This window comes from Danio rerio, chromosome 25 (assembly GCF_049306965.1).
Source record: "Danio rerio strain Tuebingen ecotype United States chromosome 25, GRCz12tu, whole genome shotgun sequence".
Taxonomy (NCBI): Eukaryota; Metazoa; Chordata; class Actinopteri; order Cypriniformes; family Danionidae; genus Danio; species Danio rerio.
The window spans coordinates 8,465,544-8,487,500 of record NC_133200.1 but is presented as its reverse complement, the minus strand read 5'-3'; the positions used below and the strand labels follow the sequence as shown (position 1 = coordinate 8,487,500).

The 21,957-nt window shown below is 33.3% G+C and overlaps 1 protein-coding gene across 8 annotated transcripts in view; it reads right to left on the bottom strand.

Annotated features, from left to right (window-relative positions):
• The window catches only part of dgkzb (diacylglycerol kinase, zeta b), an 84,540-nt gene extending 75,983 nt beyond the window's left edge, over positions 1-8,557 (bottom strand). For all 8 annotated transcript variants that reach the window (XM_005174290.6, XM_073942751.1, XM_073942749.1 and 5 more), the window contains exon 1: positions 8,008-8,557. In XM_005174290.6, coding sequence (XP_005174347.2) covers positions 8,008-8,207 — 200 coding nt within the window. In that variant the 5' untranslated portion in view covers positions 8,208-8,557. The remainder of the gene's footprint in view (positions 1-8,007) is intronic.
• Between the last annotated feature and the right edge of the window lie 13,400 nt (positions 8,558-21,957).

Sequence of the window (21,957 nt, the reverse complement as noted above, 5' to 3'; positions counted from 1 at the left end):
CACTTTTATGCGTCCTGCTTTCGGCTGCGGAGATGTTGAATCTCACTAGATACTTGTCTAATCAAGTTTGGCTGGTGCAAGCTTTTCATAGTGAAAAGCAGAAAAGACTTGGTACTTAGACTTGGTTAAAGGAAAAGAAAATGACAGCAGAGACATCAACACCCAAACATAAGCCAATCAATCAAGAAATCCAACTTCGATTCAATTCATTTTCCTTTGGCTTAAGTCTCTATTTCAGAGGTCACCACAGTGGAATGAACCACCAACTATTCCAGCATATGTTTTACACAGCGGATGCCCTTCCAGCCCAGTACTGGGAAACTCCCATACACACTCATTCACACTTATTTAGTTCACCTATATCGCCTGTGTTTGGACTGTGTAGGAAACCAGAGCATGGGGAAAACATACAAGCTCTACACAGAAATGCCAACTGGCCCAGCCAGGACTCGAACCAATGACCTTCTTGCTGTGAGCTGACAGTGCTAACCACTGAGCCACCGTGCCGCCCACTTTGAAAAATTCTAGCCTTCAAATAATCATGTATGCAACTCAAACACGAGCTGATTCAGTTTGTAGAACACGTGTGTGTTGTATTTTTCATTACGTGTGCTTACCCTAGATGCTGCAGCCTATGTAAATGTTTCAGATCGCATTTGTGTGTCTGATTTCAATGCAAAAGTGTGAGCTGCAGACTGTCGTGAACATGCTCAGACTGCCCCCAGAGGCTTTGGAGGTAATCATTTCACTTCATGTGTAACACTAGGGTTTAATTTGGTTTTGCTTGTATGTGTTTTTTAACTCTCAGAATGTCATTACCTGTGGACCTGAATCACCATGATTTCAGCTAAAATCCTCTTCTGAAGAGTAATAATCTTTACACCTTGACCTTAGGGTGAGTAAATTTAACTAATTTAGAGTTGAATTAAATCTTTAGGTCACTAAAAGTTACTTACATTCAGTCATTTCAGAGAGTCTGAAATGATTGAATGTATTAAACAACATCTGTTTATATGTAACTTTGGAAGCGGTAAACAACCCATTAGAAACATAATAATTTTTGCTGTACTGTAGCTGTTCAGAGATCAGTACTGCCCAACTTTTAAGGTTGAACTATCTGTCTTTTGTTATGTTTGACTTATTAAAGGTGCTGTATGTAGGTTTTTGACTCTTCTAGAGCAGTGGTTCTCAAAGTGGGGGTCGGGACCCCCCGAGGGGTCGCGGGGCAATGAAGGGGGGTTGCCTGGTGGTTTCCAAAAATCTATTTATTTTTATTAAACCATAAGAATAAACATATTTTATGTATAACTTAACTGAAAATAAAAATAGTCGTTTATAGTTACTATATATTACATAGTTAGTATAGTAGCTTATAGTTACTAGTTCTATTGGATTGCGACCCCTGGGGTAATTACATTATATTAAAGGCAGCAATCGTGTCAGATGCATTTTGATTTTATAACATCAGGTTATACTTTCTGGCACATTTAAAGCACTGACACAAATTTAATTGGTGTGTCTGCGTTATTGCATGCAAGGTTTCTGTATTTATAACCACCTCAGAGGGTATTGGGGGTCGCGAGTCACTGGCATTGTTATTTTGGGGGTCGCGGGCTGAAAAGTTTGGGAACCCCTGTTCTAAAGCATAAAAATCAACACAGGCTCATTCTGAAAACGTAGTCCTGTGGACGTTTCTGGAGACTGGGAATTATGTAGCCGGAGGTACGTGTGGCTGCATTTCATTTTTTAAGCGAACGCTACGGGATGGTATGACGTTGTTCCTTTTCGGGCTTACCAGCTGACCGCTTATCTGAAAGCTCGTCCTGTACGCTGGCGGAATTGAGACGCAGAGTGGAGCTGACCATGACGACAACTGGGTTTGAGTTCAGGGAAAAGCAGTTCCATAAATCAGGTAAGACAAAAACAGAATCCAAAAAATTAAGTTAACTAGTTTTCTTTTTTTGGGCGGCTTTTGTAAATTGTTAGTTGAGTTTAGGGAAGTAAATGTGTGGGCGGGTCAATCGGTAAAATTGGTTGGGTTTATGGAAGGAGGAGGGTGGGTCAGCCGATTGGCCAGTCAGTTATTCAGACAGACGGTTGTTGCCTCTGGCGGGGGTGCGAACGGCACTCGTGAGAGACATTTGAGATATGAAAAAACGCAAACATCGGCCTCTCATGGATTCGCGAAAACAAAAACTCAAATGTAAGTACCTTTCGGGAAATATTTCACGGTCTCCAGAAACGTCCACGGGACTACATTTTCAGAACGAGCCTGGATTGATTAAAAACACCATAATATGTTTGCATATATTTAAGAAACATGCTAAATGAACACTCTTGTTTATCTGAAAATCAATGCTGAAGTCAGATTTTTTGCTTTGAAAATGTGCATTACGTGCCAAACATCTGCATCTGTCTTTGTTTTGGTCATTTAACCCGCCCAGTGATAGTTTAGCCAGTTATACTTCAGCACCTCGGATTGCCTTGGTGGAAAACAGCGTTTTTAATTCATTCAGTCATGAAGGCTTTCAAAGCATGTGTCTGAGACTGAAATGCGACCCCTGGTGGACAGTTACAGGCTCCAGAATGAGACGCAGTTTCAGAGTTCCACATGAGGTTATTAATTAGCGAATAATATAGATATTACGAACGTAAACATAAGGTGAGCAGGTTACATTGTAACCCCGTGTCCTCTTAACAATACGAGATTTGCAGTGATAAGCAGTTTAGCTGTTTGCACCCGACGAAATATGTCAGAAATTTAAACACAGCCATTCAGAAGCTCAGAATTTGTGCACTTGCTGCACTCCATGAAATGGTAAGGTTAATAATCTAATTAATACACATTAAACCTCTTTAACATTATTAAATGCACTTGCTGAATCACTGATATGTGTTGGTGTGTATAATTTCACAGTTTTAAAGTTCAAAAGGTTTATCTTATTTTTAAGATCTGACGTGAACTATCTGCTGCTGCTTTCAATAGTATAGCAATAAATGTCATGTAAATTCAAACTCACATTATTTGCATTTACCACTGAATAAAGCACACAAGGAGTGCCCGAGGAGATCATCATCAGTTTATCCTGCTATTTAGCTGCAAGAAATAGAAACTGTTTCTAAATATACATTTCAGGTGTCGGTTAGTACAAAAACGCCTTTTAATATGGAAAATATTCCTTTTTTCATGTGCCATTGCTTTTATATTATTTAAAACATGGTTTAAATCAGCCTTTAGGCTCGACAGTCAGGCACACCGCTTATGGTGTTGTCAATCTGGCAACCTGATCTTGCGCGTGTTTTGAGAAAGCAGTGCAATACCTAGTTCAACCACTGGGTGTCAAACTTACATACTGCACATTTAAGGGGAAAGTTCACCTGAAAATAAAAATGACCTCATCATTTATTTATTCTTCCTCATGTGGCTTTTAAACGTTTGTGAGTTTCTTTCTCCTGTCGAACACAAAGATATTTTGAAGAATGCTGTTTGATGAGACCCATTGACTTCTATGGTAGGGGGTGCAATTTTCAAATTAATTTCCTTTGTGAGAAGAGAGAAACTCAAATACGTTTTAACAATTGAAAAGTGAGTACATTTTATTTTTGGGTGAACTATCCCTTTAAGGAGATTCATTTTAGACGATGCAAAAATGCAAACCATATCAACATCCTCACCATGCGTGACACAAGACAGTAGCGTGATGAAAAGATAGAAAAAAAAGACAAACTTCTGTTTTTTTCGGCTATTTCACATCCTCATATTCTTAATTCTTGTCTCGTTTTACAGGTACAAGATAAAACAAGTTGCATGCAGATCCAAGTCATCTTCTGAGGTCAGGAGTGTGGAGCACAGGTATACGCTGATCTCCCAACAGGTCAGACAATTATAGTGCTTAATTAATTGCCTCTGCAATCCATTAAAAGCATCTATATCCAGAAAACCACAGGAGATCGTAGGATTAATTTAGACGCCTGATGAAATTTCAACTTAAAAATACCTTAAGGAGATGTCATGGGAGTTAGGAATATGTCAACGTTTTAATTTAGAAATAGTTACAAAAGGTGCTTCGCAAACTGGTTCCTAGAAAGACGAAGAGACAGATTTGGTGACCCCTGGACAGCAGATGGTGCCTTTCACCACAGGGCTGGTCCAAGCAAAAACGCAACTTTAAATTGCAAATAGAGATCAAACCTGCAGTTTCAGTCACGAATGTTCAGTGTAAAGAAAGGAAAGAGACACCACGAGTGCCAAAAACAGACAATATTTGCTTGTATCTTTTCGATTTGATAAAAAAAATGCTATCATGTTAATGTTCTTTGATGCAGATAGTACATATATTATATATAACATCAACTAAAATACAAAGCAATAATGTGTATGTATATATATATATATATATATATATATATATATATATATATATATATATATATATATATATATATACAGTTGAAGTCAGAATTATTAGCCCCCCTGAATTATTAGCACCCCTGTTTATTTTTTTCCCTAATTTCTGTTCTGTTCTGGGAAGATTGTTTCAGCACATTTCTAAGCTTAATAGTTTTAAAAACTCATTTCTAAAAACTGATTTATTTTATCTTTTCCATGATGACAGTAAATAATATTTTACTAGATATTTTTCAAGACACTTCTATACAGCTTAAAGTGACATTAAAAGGCTTAACTAGGTTAATAAGGGTAACTACATAGGTTAGGGTAATTAGTCGAGCTATTGTATATCGATGTTTTGTTCTGTAGATTATCGAATAAAAATTAGCTTAAAGGGGCTAATAATTTTGTCCCAAAAATAGTTTTTAAAAAATTAATAACTGCTTTTATTCTAGCCGAAACAAAACAAATAAGACTTTCTCCAGAAGAAAAAATATTATCAGACACACTGTGAAAATTTCATTGATCTGTTAAAAATCATTTGGGAAATATTTAAAAAAGAAAATAAAAATCACAAGGGGGCTAATAATTCTGACTTCAACTGTATATATATATATATATATTATTGCTATATATATATATATATATATATATATATATATATATATATATATATATATATATATATATATATATATATATATATATATATATATATATATATATATATTAGTAAAAATGATCATGCTTAATTTTTGTAGTTTAAAGTATAGTTTTGTATAGTTTAAAATTTTAATTAAAGGCCTCCTAAGATACTAGTGGTTTCTCAAAATATAATACTACATATATAAATATATATATATATATATATATATATATATATATATATATATATATATATATATATATATATATATATATATATATATATATTACATATAATATAAGGTTATGTATTATTACAAATTATTATATTATTAATGTTTATATTAATAAATTTTATTATTATTATTATTATTATTATTATTATATTATATTCAAGTATATTATTCTAAGGTTATTTTACTGTAAAAAAAAAAAAGTGATTAGTTGCCTTTACTTTAAAAAGTGAGTAAATCTGTGGCTTTTAAATTGTTTCATTGACTTTACTTTAAAAAGGAGTAAAATGATTGCCTTAAAATGATTAAGTAAATGAACGATGTGCAATATTATAAAAGTTAAGTCAGTTTAACAGTCACACGTTTTTTACTCTGTTCCAACAGTTTTACAAATCTTTTCTTTAATGCAGATAGTTCATATATTATTTTTAACATCAAGTACAATACAAAGCGATATTAAAATATATAGAAAAGTAAAAGGGATCATGATACATTTTTGTATATTTTAAGTGATTAAAGATTCCTGAAAAATAGTGGTTTGAAGGATGGTGGCAAAAATTACAAAAAGAAAACAAAAAATGCATATAATATTAGATTATGTATTATTATATAGTGTTATATAAATATAAGGTTAGTTTACTGTAAAAAAAAAAAAAAAAGTAGTTGACTAGTAGTTATATTAGTTGACTTTACTTAAAGTGAGTAAACCCATTGCCTTAAAATTATTAAGTAAATGAACGATTTGCAATATCATAAAAATTAAGTCAACTTAACAGTTTCAAGTGAACAGTTTTACTCATCTCTTCTTTGATGCAGATAGTCTGTATATTTTTTATAACAACTAGCAAAATACAAAACAATATTATACATTCATTTATTCATTCACTCATTTTTATTTTTGGCTTAGTCCCTTTATTAATCTGGGGTAGCCACAGCGGAATGAACCGCCAACTCATCCAGCAGGTTTTTACATTTTTATACATTTTTATATAATTTAAATGATTAAAGGTCTCTTAAAAAATAGCGGTTTGATGGATAGTGGCAAAAATGACAAAAAGAATACCATAAATTACATATAATATAAAGTTATGTATTATTATACAGCATTTTATAAATATAAGGTTAGTTTACTGTAAAAAAAAAAGAGATTAGTTGACTTTAGTTTTAAAAAAAGAGTAAAGCCGTTGATTTTAAAGCGATTAGCTGACTGACTTAATTTTTGTAATATTGCACATCGTTCTTTTACTTAATCATTTTAAGGCAATGAGTTTACTCGCTTTTCTAAGTAAAGTCAATTTAACAGTTCCAAGTTACAACAGGTTTACTCACCTTTTTTCAGTAAAGTCAAGTCGCTTTTAAGCAACTGGGTTTACTCACATTTTTTTAAAGTAGCTAATCGCTTTTTACAGGAAAAAAGTAATAACAAATGAATTAATAAATTAAATTAGATAATATATAAACAGATAAAATATAAAACATATAATAATAACATATAAAAATAACATAAATACTATATAAAAAGGAAATTCAGACCTAAACTCAAAAGATGACATTTGCTGTTTTTAACCTACTTAATTAAAATGAGCTGAAACAACACAATTATAGTTTGTTTTTTGTTTTTTTACAATGTCAACTCAATTGTTTTCGGTTCAGTCCACATAAAAGTGTAAAATCTGTTAAGTTAACTTAACTACTTCACGTTGTCCTAACACAAACCGATTGTGTGGAAGCCAGCATTATTTATAGTGTACACTCAAAAAATGACATTTGCTGTTTGTTCAACCTGCTTATTTAAAATGAGCTGAAACAACACAACTATTATTATTTTATTTTTTTTTTGTATTTTTTTGGTGATTTAGACACCTCAATTGTTTTAGGTTCAATCCACATAAATTTATATAAACGAATAAGTGAACTTAACTTATTCACCTCAACACGAATCGATTGTGTCGAACCCAGAATATTTTAGTGTACAATTTTAAAAAAATTACATTTGCTGTTTGTTCGACCTGCTTATTTAAAATGAGCTGAAACAACACAATTATTATTTTTTTTATTTATTTTTTTTTTGGTGATTTAGACACCTCAATTGTTTTAGGTTCAATCCACATAAATTTATAAAAACGAATAAGTGAACTTAACTTATTCACTTCAACACGAATCGATTGTGTCGAGCCCAGAATATTTTACAGTGTACAATTTTTTAAAAATGACATTTGCTGTTTGTTCAAACTATTTATTTAAAATGAGCTTTAACAAAACAATTCTTGATATTAGAGGGTGACAACTCAGTTGTTTTAGGTTAAATCCACTTCAATTTGTAAAAAAAAAATAATAAAAAAATAAAATAAAATAAAAACTAATAAGTGAACATAACTCACACATTGTCCCAACACAAATCGATTATGTGAAACCCAGCATTGTACACTGTAAGAAATGCTGGGTTCCACACAATTCCTTCATGTTGTCCTAACACAAATCTATAAAAATAAGTTGGATTGTTTTTAAAAATGTAAGTGGATTGAACATAAAACAATTAAAAACCTTAAGAACTGTGTCGTTTCAACTCATTTAGTAGTTTGATCAAGCAGCAAAAAAAAAATTTTTTTAGCGTAACACATGATGCTCACGAATGTGTGGAGTAAGCAGAGCCAAATAATGACACCAAAAAATGTAATATTTCCGTTTGCACAACAGTGAAGCTGCGAGTCCACACAAGCGCTCGATCATCTCACCCACCTTCTACCAAAGAGCCGCAGTCCAGGGAAGCTCTTGCTGTTGTTGTTGGGACCGGGCTGAACCACAGGCTTTGTGTTGGACAGGTCAGAACAGGACGAGGAGGCAGAATCAGGACCTCCAGGCTCTTCACCATCCAGCAGAGCCTCCAAGGGTCGGGACAGCTCCTCCACCTCTCCCTCAAGGCGCTCCATCTCAAACATGCAATCCTACTTCATCCGTCACACACACCACGGTCCCATAAAGCCCAGTCCATCATAGCAGACGACGACTAAAATACGACTTAATGTATGACTTCAGCAAGCAACGGTGCAGAACAGCACACACACACACACACCAGGAAGTACTGTAAATCTCAAAGTGCAGCTTTAACGTCTTTTTCTATTCTTCTCCATAAGCTGATCGACTTCCTCGTCTTTCACCTACTGCAGCTCTTCTGCTGGTAAAGTTAAAGGATTGTCCCCTCTTTGTTTCACTTTCTCCAGTGATTCAGGAAGTGTCAAAGTAATCCTGAGCGCGTGGAGAACTGCCCCTCTGCTGTGCCAGCCGGACTGACTCGTTCACGCTCAAATACACACTTTTATCAGGTTTTCTCTCTCTCCAACACCTCCCACACACACACACACTGCTCTCCCTTCACTGGTCCAGGAGTGTGTCACCATCTATTGGTAGATGAAGGGAAGTGGTGAACTAACCACTACAGGAAGCAAGTGTCTGTGCTGAAATTCTGATCACACCTTGAGAGATTGCATAAGGCTGTGCAGACAGTGAAACAATAATACATTGTACAGTTGAAGTCAGAATGTTTAGCCGCCTTTAATAGCTTTAATTTCTGTTTAACGGTGAAATTTTTTCAGCACATTTCTTAACATAATAGTTTTAATAACTCAATAACTGATTAATTTTATCTTTGCCATGATGACAGCAAATAATATTTGACTAGATATTTTTTCAAGACACTTATATACAGCTTAAAGTGACATTTAAAGGCTTAACTAGGTTAATTAGGTTAACTAGGCAGGTTAGGGTAATTAGGCAAGAAATTGTATAATGATGGTTTGTTCAGTAAACAGTCGAAAAAATATAGAGCTTAAAGGGGCAAATAATATTGACCTTAAAATGTTTTTTTCAAAAATTAAAAAACTGCTTTTATTCTAGCCAGAAATAAAACTAACAAGACTTTCTCCAGAAGAAAAAATATTATCAGATATTCTGTAAAAATTTCCTTGCTCTGTTAAACATTATTTGGGAAATATTAAAAAAATTAAAAAATAAATAAAAGGGGGCTAATATTTCTGACTTCAACTATATATATATATATATATATATATATATATATATATATATATATATATATATACAGTTGAAGTCAGAATTATTAGCCCCCTTAAATTATTAGACAGCTTGTTTATTTTTTCCCCAATTTGTGTTTAACGGAGAGAAGATTTTTACAGCACGTTTATAAACATAATAGTTTTATTAACAAATTTTTAATAATGAATTCTTTTTTTCTTTGCCATGATGACAGTAAATAATATTTGACTAGATGTTTTTCAAGACACTTCTATACAGCTTAAAGTGTCATTTAAAGGCTTAAATAGGTAAACTAGGCGGGTTAGAGTAATTAAGCAAGTTATTGTATAACAATGGTTTGTTCTGTAGACTATCGAGAAAAAAATTTGCTTAAAGGGGCTAATAATTTTGTCTCTAAAATGGTGTTTAAAAATTTTAAAACTGCTTTTATCCTAGCCAAAATAAAACAAATAATACTTTCTCTAGAAGAAAAAATATTATCAGACATACTGTGAAAATTTCCTTGCTCTGTTAAACTTCATTTGGGAAATATAAAAAAAAAAAGAAAAAAATTCAAAGGGGGCTAATAATTCTGCTTTCAACTATTTATATATATATATATATATATATATATATATATATATAGTTAAAGTCATAATTATTAGCCCTCCTGCATGCGCAATTTGTATTCTTTTTACAAATGTATAAAAAAGTGATGTTTAACAGGAAATTTTCAAAGTATTTCCTATAATATTTTTTCTTCTTAAAAGTCTTATTTTTCTTTAGTTTGGCTAAAATAAAAGCACTTCTTTTTACTATTTTAAACCATTATTATAAAATAATTTGCCTAGTTAACATAATATCCTAGTTAAGTCTTTAAATTGCACCTTTATTTTCCTTTGGCTTAGTCCTTTTATTCATACACAGTGGAATGAACTGCTATCTTATCCAGCATATGTTTTACACAGAGGATGCCTTTTAGCTGCAACCCAGTACTGGGGAACACCCATACACTCTCATTCACACACATACACTACGGTCAGTTTAGTTTATCCAATACACCTATAGCGCATGTGTTTGGACTGTGGGGGAAACTGGAGCACCCGGAAAAAACCCATGCCAACTCGGGGAGAACATGCAAACTCCATACAGAAATGCCAATTGGCCCAGCCTGGATTCGAATCAGCTACTTGCTGTGCTAACCACTGAGCCACCGTGATGCCCCTATTCTTTTTTCAAACATATAAAAAGGTGATGTTTAACAGGAAATTTTCTAAAGTATTTCTATAATCTTTTTTCTTCTAAAAAGCCTTTTTTTATTTATTTTAGCTAGAATACAAGCCATTTTTCTTCTTATTATTATTATTATTTTTTTTTTTTTTTTTACAGTTTTAATGTCAATATTGTTTACTAAGTTTGATTGGCTACAAAACAAACCATTATTATCCAATAACTTGCCAATAGTTAACGCAATATCCTAATTATTAAGCTAACCACAGAGCCACCGTGTCACCCCTAAGTTGAATACTAGTATCTTGCTAAATAAATAATAAAACATTATGTATTGTCATAATGGCAAAGAAAAAATAATTTAGTTATAAAATAGTTCTTATAACTATTAGTTAAATAGTAATTAAATCTATAAAGTATAAACGTGATTAAAAAAATATCTCCATCAAACAACACTTAGAAATTATGTTCAAAATGAATCAAATTTGACAGGAGGGCTAATCATTTCAACTGTACTGTACATATTGCAATATAAATATCAGGTCCTACTTTATATTTAGTGGCCTTAACTAATATATACTTACAGAGAAATTAATAATTTGTTACAATGTATTAATTGTGTAAATACATGTATTTACTGTGTACTAATGCTTGATTAAATACCTGGATGTAAGTACATCTGTAATTAACTTCTGTAATTACATTTGTAAATACACTGTTGACCATACCTTACACCTCAACACACCCTTAAACCTACCCATACCAGCAAACCTGTCCATAACCCTACCCCTATCCCAACTTACGAGCACCACAAGTGTTCTCAAATACATTATAAACACAGAAGGTACATTGTATTTATTTTTTGATGCAGGCACATAGTAGTTAAGGACATTTAATATAAAGTGGGATCAAATATCATTTTACCCAATGACTTGAATAGCTCTATTTGGAAAAAGAATCATAAATTTAGACTGATTGGGATGATTTCAAAGGAAAGTTAATCTGCATAAAATATAATATACAAGTTATGTGCATAAATAAAGTAAAGCAAAGACACAAATGAAATAGACAGCCTTTTAGTTTTTCTGGAGAGTCTTACGGATATGTAGCTACCAAAATTGAATAATAAATGTAAATAAATAACAGTATATACTATATTGTATTTAAAAAAACTAATAAAATTGAACATTGTTATAATTTATTACACAAAAAAGGTTAAATTCACTCTTACAGTCACAGGTATTAAAGGCATAGTACAAACAAAAATTCAATTTGCTCACTATTTACTAACATTAGCTAATTCTGAAAGCGTACCCCAGTATACAATTCTGGAGATCGTAATTTTAGTAGCCAGAAGTTTGTATGGATGCATTTCGTCTACAGGGTGGTATGACGCTGTTCCTTTTTGTGCTTACGTGCTGACCGCTTACCTCTGTGTGGAGGACTTTCCCGCTGTTACCAGTTTGACCAGTGGCTCGCCATGCACGTCGGCAGACTTGAGATTCAGAGAAAATTTGTCCTCGATGACGGGGTTCGAGTCCAGTAAAGAACTGTTCCAGAAAGCAAGTAAGACAAAAACAAAAGCCAATAAATAAAATTAACAGGTAAATTGGTCAATCTGTGCTTTTGAAAACACTATTAGTTGGGTTTAGTGGAGGAGAGTGGGTTAGTTGATCGGTCAGTCAGTCTGTCGACAGCAGCCTCTGGTGGATTTACAAGAGAATAGCAGGCGCGAATGGCACTCGTGAGAGGAATTTGAGATCTTGAGAAATTTACTTAATGGCCACTGGTGGATTTGCAAGAACAAAAACGCCAAAGAAATGTATCTCCTGGGACAGATTTGGCACTCTCCAGAAATGTATATAGAGGTAAGTTTTCCGGATGAGCCTGAGTTGCTATTTACTCTCCCTCAAGTTGTTTTAAAACTTTTCATCTTCTGTTAAACACAAAAAAAGAAGATATTTTGAAGAACGTTACAAACCTGTAACCATTGACTCCCATAGTAGGAAAAACAAATACTATGGAAGTCATTGGTTACAGGTTTCCAACATTCTTAAAAATGTCTTCTCTTGTGTTCGACAGAAGAAAGTCATCAGTGTCATAATCTGCATTTTTGTGTGAACTCTCCCTTTATAAAATTAAAAACATTAGGCATAAACTTTGCAATTACCCCATTAATTTTCTGAACTGTGGTTCCTGGTCAACCCCACTCAAATATCTGAAAGGATGAATACATGAAAACTGAACTGACTTTGCAGATTGTGATATTGATGCTGAAATGTTATATTGTGCAGCCCTGGTATTGCATAATGCGCTTCTAATAGTGGAGCAAAGCATTGCTTCAGATGCGAGGGGTCAAACGCTGGAGTTTTACGGCGTTATATCGTCAGAGTGGGTGGTTTTGCTCACATAGGACTAAATCTTCAGTGTGTGTTTCTGTCGTGCTGTTGTTGGTGTGGAAGAGAAGAGCGGATCAGAACTCTCTCCCACTCAGATTTTACATAAAGACGGGTGGAGCGAGGCCCACGCTATATGCTGACTGCATGCTGCTATTGCTTCATATACGAGAACACAGTGTGTGTTTGAGCTCGGTTATACTGTGTAAAATGGGCGAAAGAGACCTTTTATGGGACTGGAGGCTCAGTTAACACTGCAAATATAGAAAGTGATGTTTGGTAGATTGTGACTGACATTTGTTACTGTATGTATCTCCATTTTGAGGAATGGATTGGCAGATCTGTTAAAAGAATAGTTTACCCAGACAATGAGAATTAGCTCCCTCATATTGTTTCAAACCTTTAAGTTTCTTTTATAATGTTGAACACAAAAAAAGATGTTTTGAAAAATGCTGTAGCGGGCATAATACATTTACTTCATTAGGTACATCTGGTTGGACCCCCTTTAACCTTAAGAACTGCCTTAATCCTTCATGGCATAGATTCAGCAAGGCACTGGAAATATTTCTCAGAGATTTTGACCCATATTGACATGATAGCGTCACATCCATGATGCGAATCTCCCGTTCCAACACATTACAAAGGTGCTCTATTGGATTGAGGTCTGGAGACCGTGGAGGCCCTTTGAGTACAGTGAACTCATTGTCACATTAGTGCTTTATGACATGTGGCGTTGTCCTGCTGGAAGTAGCCATCAGAAGATGGATACACTGTGGTCATAAAGAGATGGACATGGTTAGCAACAACACTCAGGTAGGCAGTGGCATTGACACAATGCTTAATTGGAGCTAATTGGCCCAAAGTGTGGCAAGAATATATCCCCCACACCATTACACCACCACCACCGGCCTGAACCATTGATACAAGGCAGGATTAATCCATGCTTTCATGTTGTTGACACCAAATTCTGACTCTACCACCTGAATGTCACAGCAGAAATTGAGACTCATCAGACCAGGCAACGTTTTTCCAATCTTCTACTGTTCAATTTTGGTGAGCCTGTGTGAATTGTAGCCTTAGTTTTCTGTTCTTAGCTGACTGGAGTGGCACCCGGTGTGGTCTTCAGCTGCTGTTGCCCATCCGCTTCAAGGTTCAATGTGTTGTGCATACAGAGATGCTCTTCTGCAGACCTCGGTTGTAACGTGTGCTTATTTGAGTTGCTGTTGCCTTTCTGTCAGCTTGAACCAGTCTGGCCATTCTCCTCTGACCTCTCACGAGGTATTTGCGGCCACAAAACTGCTGCTCACTTGATATTTTCCCTTTGTCGGACCATTCTCTGCAAAACCTAGAGATGGTTGTGAGTGAAAATCCCAGTAGATCAGCAGTTTCTGAAATACTCAGACCAGCCCATCTGGCACCAACAACCATGCCACGTTCAAAGTCACTTAAACCACCTTTTTTCCTCATTCTGATGCTCGGTTTGACCTGCAGCAGATCGCCTTGACCATGTCTACATGCCTAAATGCACTGAGTTGCTGTCATGTGATTGGCTGATCAGAGATTTACATTAACGAGCAGTGGGACAGGTGTACCTGATAAAGTGGCCGATGAGTGTATGTGTCCTGTGCCCTGCAGGGTTTAGCTCCAACCTGCCTCAACACACCTGCCTGTGTATTTTAATTATAGCTAGTAAGACTTTGATTAGATTGTTCAGGTGTGTTTGATTAGAGTTGGAGCTAACATCTGCAGGACACCGGACCTCCAGGAACAAGGTTGGTGATCCCTGGTATATATATATATATATATATATATATATATATATATATATATATATATATATATATATATATATATATATATATATATATTTATTAGAAAACGTTATTATATTTTAATATAGAGAAAATTGTGTATAATTTAAGCATTAATATTTATTTAACTGAGGTATCTTATAAAATGATTGTTGAATGAAATGTTTTCAAATACAGTAATCAGACTAAGAATAATGTAAAGAAAACATCTGGATAATTAATAATAAAGATTTGTTTTGTAGTGTAAAATATGTAAATTTAAGTAGTAACAGTGTTTTTGACTTTATTTTAGGGGAATGTCATGTTGTCAGTGCAGCTGAAACATCCCTGTGTAATTCTGAGTTGATACGTCGCAGTGTTAACTTTGTCCTAGTTCCTGTGAGGTTAAAGTTCACTTCATTTCTCTCGTGTTTGGATCTCCAGCGGCTGCAGAGGACTGGAGAAGAGCTCTTCTGCTCTGCACCATCAACTGAGATGATGATATTCATAAGCACATGGATATAATCCCCTCCCACACGCCGGCTTCTGTTAGATAACACACTGCCATGCTCAGGTGCGGAGAAATGGACAAAAAGTGGGAGGAGAAAGAAAGAAAAAGATAGGTAGGAAGCAACTGAAGAAGACAGAAAGAAAAACAAATACTTTATATAATAATGTGTTATATAAACGGTGGCTGAGTGGTTAGCACGGCTCCTCACAGCAAGATGGTTGCTGGTTCGAGGTCCAGCTGGGCCAGTTGTCATTTCTGTGTGGAGTTTGCATGTTCTTCCCATGTTGGTTTGGGTTTCCTCCAGGTGCTCCGGTTAGTGACTGTATTATCATCAATAACGTTACCTGTTTAGCACAAAAAGTTCATAACATACAAAAACGTAAAAAACTTGATCTTACCTATGAAATGTTTTGCCTTTGTGCTTTGTTTTCTTTTTTTGCTCGTTACTACACCCGTAGACAGCGCTAAAGTCCCGCATCTTCACGTAATAACACTGTCTTGACTAGTGCGGTTGAATGACATTTGTCCTGGGAGCACTGTACCAATGTGGCGGCGCTATTGACGCATGTTCAGGGTCCCTATGCGATATCTAGTGTATATATCTATGCTTTTTCTCACAATATGCTATTTTGGGTGAAATGGATGAAAATTAGAGGACATTCACAAGACAATGTTTTCAACTTAAAATCAAAGATCCTTTTAGGCATTAAATCCATTTATTTCATTATTTTTTGGCATCTTGTGAGGCTTAAATGAAACTAAAAAAAAAAGTTTCAAAGCATTCATTTTGAAAATGATACTAGTGTGAACTCGTGCTTTTACAGTATAGACTTATGATTATGTAACTAATCAACTTCAAACAGCCTCACTTTAAAAAATGATTAGTTGCTTAACTAAAAAAAGTGAGTAAACCCATAGCCTTAAGACTAGCACTACTGAGACGGTCATTTTGACTGTGTTTAAATGTTTTAAATCACCTTCGGGGACGGTCGAGTAACTCAATTAAAACAAACAAATTAAATTTAGTAACGTTGAACTTTATTTGTTTGTTCAAATTCAGCTTGCAACAATATGCAGTCAACCATTCAGTGTAGCTCCAATTCTGAAGGAACATTTGTTGCTACCGTTTGCTATATTTAGACCTGAAACGTGCTTCATCCAAATCCAGCATCTCTCATGAAATCTGATTGGCATACTATCTTTGAGGACTTTTTGATGACTGCATACTCTGTAACACTACATTTCCCATTTTAACAGCTGAATCCACATGTATGGCACTTGACATTACATTTACCTGTATATTCTGTTCATTTACCTGTATAGAATGCCGGCATCACTGAGAAATTTCCTTACAAAAAATGTTGTAGTATGGTGAAATAAGAGGTTTTAACAAAATCACAAGAGGGTGAGAGATGCATGTTAAAACCAGAAAGGGTGCACATTTCTGGTTTTCAGTGCAATATGTGCACTTATTTGATTAAGTGAACACAGAGACAGACAACACATCATGTAAAGAACTCCTAGTTAATGTGATTTCAGCAGTTTTAGCCTAAATCTGAGATTAAAACCAAGTGACGTCTTACAAAGCTCAAAACACATTGGCACTTTCACCAAAAACTTATTTTTAAAACTGTTTTTGACACCAAACTATGTGTGGGGTTAAAGGTTAAAGAGCATGGTATCTATGTTATGCTTTTAAGAGGTGAATGCTGTTGCACAATATGACATCTAAAATAGCTGAAGAGCATTCTGAAAGTGTTCAGAGGACGACAGGTCACATGACGTGTAAGAATCCATTCTATTGTTTGTTTGTGATAATTAGTGATATTATGATGAGTTATAACAACTAAGATTAATCAATGAGTTGCATTGGCTACACAAAAATCTCATCTTAAACCTAAAATTACTGACAATAAACCTAAATTTGATGGCACTTTTACTTAATTTAAGTATAAATTATTGTAAAAATGCATTGTAAATTGAAGAAAAAGATTGTAAAGTCTATTATATATATATATATATATATATATATATATATATATATATATATATATATATATATATATATATATATATATATATATATATATATAAAATATCATTAAATAGAAATATAATTTAGAAATAAATACATTAATTTAAAAAAGAATTTCAGGAATTGGGTGAAGCCAGAATTGTCATACAGCTTTACAAGCATTTCTGTAAAAATGAAACTAAATATTTATTCTGATGTGTATATATTAAAATATATAGAAGTAAAAAGTGGCCATGCTAAATGTTCTTATATTTTAAATAATTAAAGATAAATTACATTTTAAATTATTTGCTAAAAAATGCAAAACCATTTAGTAGTTTGAATGATTGTAGCAAAATTAACGAATATTACAAAATGAATACTAAAGATTACAATATTTTTTTATAAATATATGAATAAATTGAATAAAATATAATCAAATGTGATGCTAAGTTGTATTAGTTTAACACTGTTAAACGCAATTAGTTGACTTTAAAAAGTGAGGAAACACGTTGCTTTTAAAGCGATTATTTGACTTTACTTTTAAAAATGTATTAAAACCTGACACTTTTAAAGCATTTAGTTGACTTAAAGCGATTAGTTGACTACTTTAAAAAGTGAGTAAAGTCATTGCTTTTAAAAGCCATTAGTTTACTTTTCATTTAAAAAAGTTATTAAACCCTCATGCTTTTAAAGCGATTAGTTGACTTTACTTTTGAAAGGTAATTAAACCATGTAACTTTGAAAGCGATTAGTTTACTTAAGGCAATTAGTTTACTTTAAAAAGTGATCAAACCCATTGCTTTTAAAGCAATTAGTTGGCTTTACTCAAAGCGATTAATTGACTTTACTTTAAAAAGTTATTAAACCCTGGTGCTTTTATAGTGGTTTGTTGACTACATTTAAAGTGTTTAAAAGCTATCTCTTTTAAAGATATTAGTTGACTACTGTAAAAAGTGATTAAAACCCCGTTTATTTTAAATCAACTAGTTGACTTTACTTTTAAAAAGTGATTAAAACCTGTCACTTTTAATAGTGATTAGTGATTTTACTTTAAAAAGTGAATAAACCTGTTGTTTTTAAAGTGATTAGTTGACTTTATTTATAAAAAGTTGTTAAAACCCGTTGATTTTAGAGCAATTAGTTGACTGTACTTATATCGATTAGTTGACTTTACTTATTTAAGTGAGTAAACTCATTGTTTTTAAAGCGATTAGTTGGCTTTACTTAAAGTGATTAGTTGACTTTACTTTTGAAAAGTGATTAAAACATTTCACTTTTAAAGCAATTAGTTGCCTTTACTTCAAACAGTGAGTAAACCATTTATTTTTAAAGCAATTAGTTGACTTAAGGCAATTAGTTGACTTTACTTTTAAAAAGTGAGTAAACCCATTGCTTTTAAATCGATTAGTTGGCTTTACTTAAAGCAATTAGTTGACTTTACTTTTGAAAAGTGAGTAAACCCATTGCTTTTAAATTGATTAGTTGGCTTTACTTAAAGCAATTAGTTGACTTTACTTTTAAAAAGTGAGTAAAACATTTCACTTTTAAAGCGATTAGTTGCCTTTACTTCAAACAGTGAGTAAACCCTTTATTTTTAAAGCAATTAGTTGACTTAAAGCAATTAGTTGACTTTACTTTTAAAAAGTGAGTAAAACATTTCACTTTTAAAGCGATTAGTTGCCTTTACGTAAAGTAATTAGTTGACTTAAAGCAATTAGTTCACTTTACTTTAAACAGTGAGTAAACCCTTTATTTTTAAAGCAATTAGTTGACTTTACTTTTAAAAATTGATTAAACCCATTGCTTTTAAAGCGATTTTAGACTTTACCTAAAGAGATTCGTTGACACTACTTTAAAAAGGTGAGTAAACAAGCTGCTTAATTTTTGCATATGCATAATTATTGAGTCAACTTAACAGTGCCAAGTTACAATGTGTTTACATACTAAAGTAACTAATTGCTTTTTACTGTGTACTTACAACTAACTGTATTTTTAATTTAATGCAAACAGTTTCTTTAATAGAACTTCCAAAAAATATATCACTTCCAATCCCTTCTTTGGTGCTGCTGGTATAATTTAGTCTGAATCAGTCATTGGTCATTTTATCTAAACTGCCTCACATCTAACATTCATTATTTCACCATCTGCTATAGCAGGAGAGATGGGGACACATTTACGGCCAAAATGTTCTCATCTGTCTCCAAAAGCAGCTATGGATTGGGCCAGCTTTACTAGTCTACCTTCATCTATGGTTACGTGTGTGATAGTAGTAGCAGATTTAATCGTGACTTAAATGGTAAAACTAACAGAGCAAAGCACAGTGCGTGCTGGTTTTCTTTCATGCGTCAGCTTTCATGCAAGTCCGCTTTGAGGTCTGCCTGAGCCAGGACACTAACCCGATCCTGCCTGATCAATTCAGAGTTCTTTAGAGGCGCAGGTTTTGATGTAGAAGAACAGGTGTTGCTGGAAAACCCTTTGTTCTGACAAAACATCCTACTACACAGAACCAGATCACCCGCTTTCAGAAGACATGTGGAGAGAGACATGACTATCTATCTATCTATCTATCTATCTATCTATCTATCTATCTATCTATCTATCTATCTATCTATCTATCTATCTATCTATCTATTTATCTATCTATCTATTGTACTGTCTGTCTGTCTGTCTGTCTGTCTGTCTGTCTGTCTATCTATCTATCTATCTATCTATCTATCTGTCTGTCTGTCTGTCTGTCTGTCTGTCTGTCTGTCTGTCTGTCTATCTATTGTACTGTCTGTCTATCTATCTATCTATCTATCTATCTATCTATCTATCTATCTATCTATCTATCTATCTATCTATCTATCTATCTATCTATTGTACTGTCTGTCTGACTGTCTATCTATCTATCTATCTATCTATCTATCTATCTATCTATCTATCTATCTATCTATCTATCTATCTATCTATCTATCTATCTATTGTACTGTCTGTCTGTCTGTCTGTCTGTCTGTCTGTCTGTCTATCTATCTATTGTACTGTCTGTCTGTCTGTCTGTCTGTCTGTCTATCTATCTATCTATCTGTCTGTCTGTCTGTCTGTCTGTCTATCTATTGTACTGTCTGTCTATCTATCTATCTATCTATCTATCTATCTATCTATCTATCTATCTATCTATCTATCTATCTATCTATCTATCTATCTATCTATCTATCTAGCTGTCTGTCTGTCTGTCTGTCTATCTATCTATCTATCTATCTATCTATTGTACTGTCTGTCTATCTATCTATCTATCTATCTATCTATCTATCTATCTATCTATCTATCTATCTATCTATCTATCTATCTATCTGTCTGTCTGTCTGTCTGTCTATCTATCTATCTATCTAGCGGAGGTGAACCATGAATTCACAAAGTTAAATCTCAGATCAATTCGCTATGTCAGTTCGAGAAATTACAATTAGAAATTTACATCAAACTGCACAACCATTTTTGGCTTTTAATAAGCATCTTTATACAATATTATGGGAAAAAATGTGATAATGGATCCCTGTGTGGTAGATTTCCAAGTGCATTTTAACAAACAATAGATTGAATAAGAAAATCAAATGTACCCACTGTATAATACCTCAAACAGGTGAACAAATAACAATGTACACAAAGTGCAAACAAATAAATGCAAAATGCAGGCATCTATGCAAATGTTCTGTTACAAAATTCATTTTCAGATACAATGATTTCAGATACAATGAAGTAAAATGGAAAATCTATTTGTCTGTCTATCTATCTATCTATCTATCTATCTATCTATCTATCTATCTATCTATCTATCTATCTATCTATCTATCTATCTATCTATCTATCTCATACTTCATTTAGATCTGTTCATTGTCACATCACTTACAACAAAATTGTACTACAAAGGAGGAACTCTGGGATCTCATTTACCCTGAAAAGCCAGTCTAATGTCATTTGATGCTTTTGATTTTGTACTGATTACAGTGACCTGTTTGGATTCATCTAAAACATCAAGAGGCGAGAGAGAAAGAGAAAGAGGAGCAGAAAAGCTGTTTGATTGTGTGTCTAGTGCAATTAAACCACAGGAACAACAGATGTGCACAAAACAGATATCAACGGGTCATTCAAGCTACATCTGAAACAGGTTCTGTGCTTTGCAAATCCATTTTATGTTAGATTACTGCTCAGGTGTTTATATACAAATGGGTTTAATACAACATAAGTTGGTGATGTGTTATGATACATTTTACAAAATAATCTAGACTTTCTAATAATAAGACTTTCTTAACTGAACAGAAAGACTTTTCAATTATAAATTGCTGGTAAATGTCAGACAGAAATGTCTTGCTGTTTTTAATTCAACACATTGAATTGAAGATGAAATATTAAAGTAAAAAATACATCCATAATTTTTTTTTAAAGTAGACTAATTATATTATTTAAAAAAAAAAACTAAAAGGTAATGTCTGGCATTCAATATTTTGGATAGACTTTACATATTTTAGGATAGATTTTACAAAATGTCCGCAGATTCTGTCTGGTCCTAATCATAATTAAATGTACAATCAAGCTGTGTCTAAATCAGATTAGTATATGTTTTAAAGGGCACTAAAATCATCAGTCTAGCAAATTTATACCAAAAATATTGATTTTATCCACCTATTTATATTCACAGTTTAGGCTATCACTTTTTTAAAATGCTTAATTGAAACATTA